General features: G+C 45.9%; 1 protein-coding gene across 5 annotated transcripts in view; it reads right to left on the bottom strand.

Moving 5' to 3' along the window:
• Positions 1-10,261, bottom strand: part of LOC122542493 (sorbitol dehydrogenase-like) — a 40,763-nt gene extending 30,502 nt beyond the window's left edge. Inside the window, exons 1-5 of one of the 5 annotated variants that reach the window (XM_043680270.1) lie at positions 10,184-10,261; positions 6,098-6,175; positions 4,779-4,831; positions 2,047-2,148; positions 1,091-1,248 (exon numbers count right to left, since the gene is read on the bottom strand). In XM_043680270.1, coding sequence (XP_043536205.1) covers positions 1,091-1,147 — 57 coding nt within the window. In that variant the 5' untranslated portion in view covers positions 1,148-1,248; positions 2,047-2,148; positions 4,779-4,831; positions 6,098-6,175; positions 10,184-10,261. Of the gene's footprint in view, positions 1-1,090; positions 1,262-2,046; positions 2,149-4,778; positions 4,832-6,097; positions 6,176-10,183 lie in introns of those variants that run through there. The other 4 variants (XM_043680269.1, XM_043680272.1, XM_043680275.1 and 1 more) reach the window with 4 other exon arrangements.
• Positions 10,262-10,569: the final 308 nt, after the last annotated feature.

The raw sequence follows: 10,569 nt of genomic DNA, 5'->3' as shown, positions 1-10,569 counted from the left end.
GTGTCCTTCGTTCTGGTGAGTTGTTGTCTGAGGGTGGCTGTTGGTTTGTGTGCTGTTGGGGGTCCTAGTGGTCGCAGTAGTCTGGCTGTCATTTCAGAGATGTTCTTGATGTATGGTAGTGTGGCTAGTCCTTTGGGTTGTGGCATGTCCTCGTTCCGTTGTCTTTCCCTTAGGCATCTGTTGATGAAATTGCGAGGATATCCGTTTTTTTGCGAATACCTTGTATAGGCGTTCCTCTTTCTCTTTTTGCAGTTCTGGTGTGCTGCAGTGTGTTGTGGCCCTTTTGAATAGTGTCTTGATGCAAAAAGATGAAGAGGAACACCTATACAAGGTATTCGCAAAAAACGGATATCCTCGCAATTTCATCAACAGATGCCTAAGAGAAAGACAACGGAACGAGGACATGCCGCAACCCAAAGGACTAGCCACACTACCATACATCAGGAGCATTTCAGAACTGACAGCCAGACTACTTCGACCACTAGGACTTATAACAGCACACAAACCAACAGCCATCCTCAGACAACAACTCACCAGGATGAAGGACCCGATATCCAGCATGAGCAAAACTAATGTAGTGTACAAAATCCCATGCAAGGACTGCACAAAACACTATATTGGACAAACAGGAAGACAGCTAACGATCCGCATCCATGAACATCAACTATGCACGAAACGCCACGACCAGCTATCCCTAGTAGCCACACACGCAGACGAGAAGCAACATGAATTTGACTGGGACAACGCTACCATTATAGGGCAAGCGAAACAAAGGACAGCCAGGGAATTCCTAGAAGCTTGGCACTCATCCACAAACTCCATCAACAAACACATAGACCTGGACCCAATATACCGGCCACTACAGCGGACAGCTGAAACTGACAACCGGAAGCGGCAGGGACAGGCCACTATAAATGCCGGAGGAAACGCCACAGAAGCGCTTCACAGGAGGCTCCCAAGCACTGAGGATGTCACCTAGACAAGGGACGAAACGTTTGCAACAAAAACTTCCAGCTTGGCGAACAGAACCACAGCAAGTACCCGAGCTACAAATCTTCTCACAAACTTTGAAGAGATAAAGTTAGTTTACCAGTCTCAGGTCATTTTTTGCATAGAGCACTACTGATAGATTCCCGTGCTGTTCCATCTTCCAATCTCTCAGGTTAAAACTGTGTAGCTTTCACTTATGTTTGGAGTTGATAAACAGCTCTAAATAGGTCCAAAAGTCCTTGATTCACTGACCTTGAACTGAAATGTGAATTGCATGTATTTTTAACTTGCTTAACAAAAACGGAACAATTCGAAGTTTTGATAAGATAACAATTCATGTGCATGTTAATAACATTATTTCATGAAATTCATCTCTAAGTTACAAACTACTGATCAAGGTCCTGAGCTGAAGCCCAAATTGTATATATTTCCAATGTCTAATGATCTCAGTTTCAGATTTGTTTTTTTCTCTCTCTCTTATCCCCACAAACAAAAAAAACCTGCAACTTAAAACTTGCTTTAATTATTACTCTGTTGTAGACAAAATAATCCACTGGTGGTTTAACCTGAGGGTCACCATGCCTCAGGCGAGGGGAGCGGTTGAGAAGGAGGGTCCTTCAGCTGGTGGAGGAATTGAACCCGTGCTATTGGTATCACTCTGCATTGCAAACTGGCCGTCAAAGGCTAATGGACTCCCTCAGGTGAATGGTGCAGCTCAGCACCATTCTGAATAAGTGGTTCTGTCTTAGTCATGCATTACACCATCCTGAAGCAGTTACATTATCTAGAACTCGCTGCAGGCAATACTGTGGCTCCTCCTCATCTTGCTGTGCTTTGTTTTTGCTTCTTATCCCACTGACAAACAATATTATTCAATAGCTGTCAATGGGGAAATGCTGGGGTAGGGGCAATGTGACCCAGGAACCCTGAGACTCAGTCTAATCATCTGGGGACCTGGATTCAAATTCCATCACGGCAGCTAGTAGAATTTAGATTTAATTCACAATAAACAAAACTAATATTATTGTTTTAAAAACCCATCTGTTTCGTATATACTTGAGAGAAGAAAGTTTGGCCTACACATGATTCCAGACAGCGATGTGGTTGACTCTTAACTGCCCTTTGAAATGGGCAATGATGCTGCTTAATTCAAGGGCACTGAGGAAATAGTAACACATGTTAGAGTGGCCACCAATACTCACCTTCAATAAAAGAATAGAAAGGACTGTCGAACTGCAACGCAAGTCAATATTCTGGTCAATGACATGAGGCCATGCAGGAAAGGAAGATGCTGGATTCTGTCAGATGGTTCCCTGAACAGACCCATAAATTTGGTAGAATGAACGCTCACCAGAATTTCCAAACAAGCACAGAGACATTCTTGGTTGAGGAGGCACAGGGCGTTTCCTGTGCTCCCAGTCTCTCTGCACACTGCCCTCAGGTTGCTATGTGGTAAAGACCAAATCCAACTACACCCCCTCCTCACCTCCTTCTGCAATGTGAAGCTGTGCTGGAAAGACATACTGTGTGCTTTTGAGGCTCATCTCAAGCTGTTCCATAATCCCGGGCCCTGTGCCTGCCACCCACATCCCCCACCTAACCCCCCAACACCCCTCCCACCTGCACCCAACACCACTGCACGCACATCCCCCCACTCCCACCCAAATTTAACACAGATAAAGAAGCTCTTTGGGCAGCTCAAGCTCATTGGTCTTCCAGTGTCAAAGGCAATCATACGATATAGGAGTAGAATTAGGCCATTCAGCCCATTGAGTCTGCTCCGCCATGCGATCATGGCTGATATGCTCCTCACCCACACTTTCCTGCCTTCTCCCCATAACCCTTCAACCCATTACCAATTAAAAATCTGTCTAATTCCTCCTCAAATTTACTCACTGTCCCAGTTACCACCGTACTTTGCGATAGTGGATTCCACTCGATAGTCAAGGTCCAGGGCTGTGTGCTGAGGAATACCCTAAGCCTTGGAGCAGATGCCACAAATCCTCTGAGGCAAAGCTACTCTGTAAAGCTCTACCTCCACAAGAAAAGGTGGAAATTCTAGAAACTATACAAAACCCCTGGGGCTGTATGGCTGACATGAAATAAACACTGTAAATAAAATGGTAAGACCGGGTGTAGTGAGGAATCTGTTGTATTGGAAAGTACCTCATGAAATGACAAATTTAAACTGAAGCTTTACAAACTTCATGAATAAAGCATATTTTAGGTAAAATAAACTTTAGCAACTTCGATACTTTCTAAGGCCTCCCACCACTGGACAAGCTGGAATCTGTATAACGTCCCTTGAGAAATCTGAGACCATTTGACATGAAATGTCACAGTGGCTCAGTGGTCAGCACTGCTACCTCATAGCACCAGGAACCCAGGTTTGATTCCAGCTTCATACGATTGTTCAAGTTTGCACATTCTCCCTGTGTCTGTGTGGGTTTTCTCCAGGTGCTCCAGTTTCCTCCCACAGTCCAAAGGTGTGCAGGTTAGGTGGATTGGCCATTGGAAATGCAGGGTTACTGGGATAGGATAAAGAGGTGGGTCTGGGTGGAATGCTCTCAGGGGGTCAGTATGGCCATAGGGATTCTACAGAAATACAAATACATATTGCAAACTTGAAATTATAAGAATATTGATGTGATAAAAACTCATCTGTGTTACTTGCATGTGATGTCAAATTTAAACTGTCAATGTACTTTTACAAATAAAGTATATTTTTGAAAAAACACTTTGCCACTTCAGCTATATTTAAGTTTGAGTTGTACAGAAATAGTTTGGACCTGAGAGATCGAGACATACTAAATGCAAAGAGAGCTATGATTTTCTTTCAGATATACTCCTTCACGCTCCAGTGTAGCTGCCTGTTAGCTATTTTCTACAAGTGTGTCTCATCCAGCAATAAGTAATAGTGAGGTCTTCACCATTATGTTGCTCATTGTGCTTACTTTAACCAAACTGTCTTAGTTTTGGCTGCAGACACAAAGTTAAACATTTCCTTATTAACTGCAACATTCACTGGTATAAATGAAAACTCTACTTCAGACTGAGTGAACTAGCCACGATAGGGGGTTAGTTAGCTCAATTGGCTGGATGGATTGGTTTGTGATGTAGAGTGATACCAACAGTGTGGGTTCAATTCCAGCACCAGCTGAGGCTACCATATATCAATCATGTGCGAATGGTGGGGTAGACTTGATGAGCTGAAGGGCCAAATTCTACATCTGTTTCTTAAGGTCTAATGTCTGTATCTACTTGTACATAAATTATCATCCCATTCCTGCTAGGACATTTGGACACTGTACCCAAAAGTGTGGGACACATCAGCAAAAACGTGAAAACATTCTGATTAATGAGGCACAGGGCAGCAATAATGGTTTCATTAAGAAACACTGGATGCCACTCTGTAGTGGGGGGCATTTGTGAGGTAAGTGCGGCTTCAAGTGAATAGTTACTCAGGAGTTAGGCTGTGATTTAATAGTTTAATTTTTCCTGAGTAACTATTTCCTCAATTTCATCAGAACCCTCTGAATTCTCTGACTTAAACAGAGATTCCCGGAGGGAATCAGGTGTAGAGGAATTGCTGAGCAGAAAATATAACCCAGGCAATTCCTTCGGTGTCTTCTGTGAACCTCCATCTCCAATGCCATGGCCTGATCTGACCTGACCACATGATCCATGACCGTGACAGAGACCCTCCCAGATGTCTCTCAACAGTTCACCATTTATCTGCTTCCCTACCCTCCCATTGCCATAACATCACACCCACTTTATGCACTTACCGTTGTCAGTAGCTGCCTGGGCCTTTGAAGTGTCAGAACGTGGCAGCTAGCTGCTGTGAAGAAGGAAAGAAGAGCTAGTACACCTTGGCATTTCTGAGGGACCTGTGAGCAGAATCACCTCTTGAAAATGGGGACACCCTCAAGGAGGGGATCAGGCAGCAAACTGGGTGAGAATGACACTCCTAAAAAAGTCTTATTTCACCAAAACCTGGTGCAGATGTGTCACTGGCAGAGACATGGACTTAGCCAGCTAGTGCAAGCTGTCATTGCCGTCCGGGAGCAAGGCTGCCATGGTTTGAGGTACAAATGAGACAATAAATCACTGTTCAGAGAGGTTCTGCTCATGTCTGTTTGAACATACATCCCTCGCTCAGCTCACCAAAATCACATTCACTGCAGACTTACATCATTGCAACTTGCGTGATCTTCCTATGCATGAACTGACTGGGTTTCCCTTCGGTTCAACTACAAAATGCTTGGCTATATCCCGACAGGCATTATATAAACGCAAACTACTTCCTTTATTTGGGGAGAGCTGTGGGCTGTGATCGTCATTCCCTGTGAGTGTGTGCAGGTGGTTTGGTTAAGTAAGAAGCGGCTTTAAATATATTTGCATTGTCTGGTTAAGGGAGCCAAGTTGTGCAAGGCATTGATCAAAAGCTGTCACCTGGGAAAATCTGACATAGAATAAGAAATGTAAAAAAGGCCAGAAAGGTTAACACAATCAGACTGCCCTACCATACATATTCACTCAAAGGTGAGGCCCCTCGCAAAAGTTCAAATAATTGAGCAATCTCTAAGCCCCAGTCCTCTCATGCTGTATCAGGCAGGAGGCTGGAGGAACACAGCAAGCCAGGTAACATGTGGAGATGGAGAAGTTGACGTTTTGGGTGTAAACCTTCTTCAGAACTAGCGGTGAGTGAAGAGGGAGCTGCAGATAAAGGGAGTGGCGGGGCAGGATGTTGAAGTGGGGATAGGTGAAGCCAGGTAGAGGGTATGACCTGGTGAGTCAATGGGAAGAATGAATCTGGTGGGTGGGTGACAGGGAGGAATGGAAGGGAGGGGAGCTGGGGAAGTGAAGGGAGGTTATTTGAAATTGGAGAATTCAGTGTTGAGTTCTCCAGGCTGTAGGTTGCCCAGGCGGAAGATGGGGTGTCGTTCCTCCACCCTGTGGCTTGGTTTGTTGTGGCAACGGAGGAGGCCGAGGATGGTCATTTCAGAAGGGGAGTGGGAAGGTGTATTTTCCATAGTTAAGGTGTCAGGCAGGCAGCTCCCATTCACACGAAGAGAGGAAAGTGAGAAACAATATGTGTACTTACAACTCAGAATTATTTACCACAGCCTGAGGGAGCAGCCTCTTCTCTCCACGGCTCTAATTGTCCAAACAGCTGCTGCGGCTGGGGAAAGCAGAATTGGGAGCAGAGGTTAAGGCACAAGCTGAATGTAATGTCATAAAATTTGATTATCCTCTAATTCGAATTTGGCTATTTGGGTTTTTTTAGCTTATCTTCCTAGGGACTTTGTTGAATGATGTTTCATGTCAGCTGCACCAAGGCTTCCATCTCCCTTCTTAACTTTTTCAACAATGTGCATAATATTTATATGTCATCTAATTTCTATCTGTGATGTACTTCACACTGGTCTGCATGAAATATTCTTCCTCGCTCTTCTGTTCACTCACATACCTCAACAATTCTGCCTTCTCTAACGTATCTCCTTTGACACATAACAAATATTTTCTACAGTTGAGAGTGTGGTGCTGGAAAAGCACAGCAAGTCAGGCAGCACCCAAGGAGCAGGGGAATTGACGTTTCAGGCAAGAGCCCTTCATCAGGAAGGGCATTCATCATTCCTAATGAAGGGCCAATGCCCAAAACGTCGATTCTCCTGCTCCTCCGATGCTGCCTGACCTGATGTGCTTTTCCAGCACCACACTCTCAACTCTGATCTCTGCAGTCCCTAGTTTCTCCTAAATATTTTCTACACTCATCCAATTTGTTATCCTTTCCATTCCCAAGGGTTTTACTTAACTGTATCCCTGCAGATGTGAGCCTCATTAACTCCTTCTCTTTGCGACTTCAGAAATCATAACAGCAGGTTTATTGATGTCCCATGCTTGTTCCACCATTCAATGTATTATTATCTCAATACCATTCAGCTACCTTCCATCCACATTAACATCACAAAGTTGCCAAACTCAGTTCTGAAATATTCAATCAGGAACAGCATTTGCCACCCTTTGTCCCACAAAATTTCACTTCTACCACCATCCTTCATGCCTTTCCCAACTGATTTCCTCACGATTTAGCCTTCTGCCAAAGATTCTGGAATTACAGGCACACTGAGGTTCCCTTGGGTTATCAGTAACTCAAAACAGCCGAAAGCAACATGTGCAGTGATTTGGTTCAAAACCCCGGAATTCCCATCCAATCAACAACACAGGCCAAGGACTGCTATGGTTCAAGAGGGTGGCTCACCCCCACCTTCTCCAGCGATTGGTTATAAATGCTGGCCCAGCCAGCGACACCCACATCCCACAAACAAATAAAAGACATACAAAGTCACAATCAACATTTCACATGCCTTTCATATCTCAGTATATCATCTCTACCAGAACAGCATGTTCTGTGCAAACACAATCTATTTACTCAAACTAAGTAAATTACATAATGACTGGTTACTGAAAAAAATATAGTTAAATGAATCCTGAGTAAAATCAGGCAAATGATGCAAAGTAAAATCTGTCATTTCTATGCTGGCGTCCCTCTCTACACCGTTAGAGATTTGGGGTGGAGACCAAGAGGCGTACAATTAGCTTTTAAGTGACTTCACTGACTTGACAGGCCGACAATAGAATTGGTTAAACATTTTGGCATATTTGGAGCTGTTCTCACTTGGAAAAGAAAAAAGAACGAGAGGGCATAGATTTAAAATGATGTTAAAATGAAGCATAGATTTAAAATGAAGAAAGGATAACACTTTTCACTCAGCGAGTATTTAGGGTCTGGAGTGCACTACCTGGAAATGTGGCGGGGGCAGGTTCAATCGAGACATTCAAGAGGGCTCTGGATGAATATTTAGGTCAAAATGGTGTGAAGGGATTTCCAGAAAAGGCAGGAAATTGGCACTAGTTAACGGAACTGGTGCTGGATCAATGGGATAAATGGCCTTCTTCTGAGCTGCAACAATTCTGTGGAGTGTGACTCCTGTTCTGGGATTTAAGGGGACCGCTCTTTAAATTTTGTGGTTAAGGTTTAAAGATGACCTTCAGCCACACAATGAGCAGAGGCACTGATTGGAAATCGTCTTGACCTTCACAGGTGTAGCCCATGAAGTGGGCATTGTACTCTTTACACTGGCACATGATGCCAGATTGAAACATTGGCGAAACAGGAATCAGAATGCTATCAACTGGAATTATAAATTTGATATACTTTCCATTACACTACATGTTTGGGCTCTGTCTCCTTACCAGGTTTGCCCCTTTAGATAGCGGTGACAAAATCATTCTTATCGCTGAATATCAAGAATGGTGGCATCGTGGTTATACCAATACTTTTGTAAGCCAAAGGTTCAGCCTCTGGAAACAAATTTCACCACAGCAAGCTGGAGAAGTCTGAATTTAATTCATTAATATGGAATAAACAGCTCATCTCAGTAATGGTGATCGTGTAAAACCCCCAGCTGGTTCACTAATGCCCTTTAGGGAAGGAAACGACCTCATCCTTACCTGGTCTGTGCATGACTCCATTCCCACAGCAATATGGCTGACCCTTAACCACCCTCTGAGGAGGCCTAGAAAGCCACTCAGTGATGGGCATTGTATAATGGTCTTACCATTGGTGCTCACATCTCAAGCATGAATTAGATTTTTTAAAAATTAGGCAGGCCAGTTCCAACAGCCAAGAAGATAACAGAGTGGAGAAGCTGCTGCAAACTATGTAACATCCAACAAGACCATGCTAAGAATTGGGCTTGTCAGGTGAAATTCAGTGTACATTGTACCCCAAAACTGAAGTTGAGAAGCTCCAGTAGAACTTCTGAAGTTTTGCCAGCACTGGGCACACTCTCTGACCCACACTGTGCCACAATAACCTGCAGACACAGTGACATGCAAGCAGTCAATGACCTGATGACCACTCTGGGCACAGCCCAGTAGACTCAATGACGGCACTGGTCACATCCGAGTGAGTGACTGACCTGCACCAGCACAGACAATGAGAGTCACTGACCCACACTGGGTGCCATCCAGGGGACTAACGGACCCACAAAGGGCACACCCAGAGTACTCTGGTTGGGGGAACTGACCCACACTGGGCATCGTAGGGTAGGGGTGTGTGGGATGGAACTCATTGGCCCCCACTGTTGGGCAAATTCTCGGGGTTAACTGACCCACACTGGCAAAATCATTGCTGAGAGGGGCAAAACCATTGCTGACCCACAGTGGGCACAAACCAGGGTGGGGGTGAGGTTCATTGCCACATACAAAGCACATTCTAAATGAATTTCTGACTCAAAGCGGCCACAATCTGGGGGAAGGGGAAAGGTTCACTGACCCACTGTGGGCACAATCTGAGGGAGGGGGAAGTTTCACTGACCCACTGTAGGCACAATCTGGGAAGGGGGGGCAAAGTTCACTGATGCACCATAGGCACAATCCAGAAGGGTGGGCTAAGGTTCACTGACCCACCGTGGGCACAATACAGGGGAGTGGGCAAGGCTCACTGACCCACTGTGGGCACAATCCAGGGGAGTGGGGATTACTGACCCACTGTGGGCACAATCCAGGGTGAGAGGGCAAGGTTCACGACCCACTGTGGGCACATTCCAGGGAAGTTGGGATCACTGACCCACTGTGAGCACAATCCAGGGGAGTGGGGATCACTGACCCACTGTGGGCACATTCCAGGGTGAGGGGGCAAGGTTAACTGACCTACCCTGAGTACAATCCAGGGGTATGGTGTGGGGTCACTGACCCACCGTGGGCACAATCCAGGGGAGTAAGGATCACTGACCCACTGTGGGCATAATCCGGGATGAGGGGACAAAGTTAGCTGACCCACCCTGAGTACAATCCAGGGGAAGAGTGGGGGGGTCACTGACCCACCGTGGGCACAATCCGGGGGAGTAAGGATCACTGACCAACCGTGGGCACAATCCAGGGGAGGAGGGAAATCACTGACCAATACTGGACGTAATCCGAGGCGTCGGGATGAGAGTTCAGTGACCCACACTGAGCACCATCGCGGTGAAAGGGTGCCCCAGACACAAGGACTGGGGGCAGGAGAGTTTCCGCCCTGTCCGGCCGCCCCCGAACAACGGCAGCGGTCCCACAAAGCTGGGGCAGGAGGCGCGGGTGAGAGTGGGGCCCGCGGGCAGTAGCTGCGCTACAGCAATTCCTTTACCGGGAGCTGTGTGTGTGTGTGTGTTCCCTCTGTGTCTCAGGGTAAGAGCCGAAACTGCCCGGAACCCCTGCACCATCCAGTAGTTGCCGGCCAGCCAGACCCTACTCACACCCTGATTGGTCACGACTCCCCAATAGGACCAGAGCTACAGCACCCCCGCTCCTCATTGGTCGGTTTCCCTGTCAATCATAAGTAATTGTTACAATAACTGTCACTTGAAGAGGGGCTCAGTCTCAATCGCCTTCCAGCTGTATTAGAGGGAACAAATACTTGCCTTGATTCTCCTTCATCAACTGATCCATTTAGTTCTTTTGATCATGATTTGCAGTTCCATGCTTGCTCAAGTCATTCCGTGCAGTAACAAGAAGATGGGGGAGGACATTTGC

This window comes from Chiloscyllium plagiosum, chromosome 40 (genome assembly GCF_004010195.1).
Source record: "Chiloscyllium plagiosum isolate BGI_BamShark_2017 chromosome 40, ASM401019v2, whole genome shotgun sequence".
Classification (NCBI taxonomy): domain Eukaryota; kingdom Metazoa; phylum Chordata; class Chondrichthyes; order Orectolobiformes; family Hemiscylliidae; genus Chiloscyllium; species Chiloscyllium plagiosum.
Note: the sequence above shows the minus strand (reverse complement) of the source record. Positions and strands in the feature narration are given on the sequence as shown.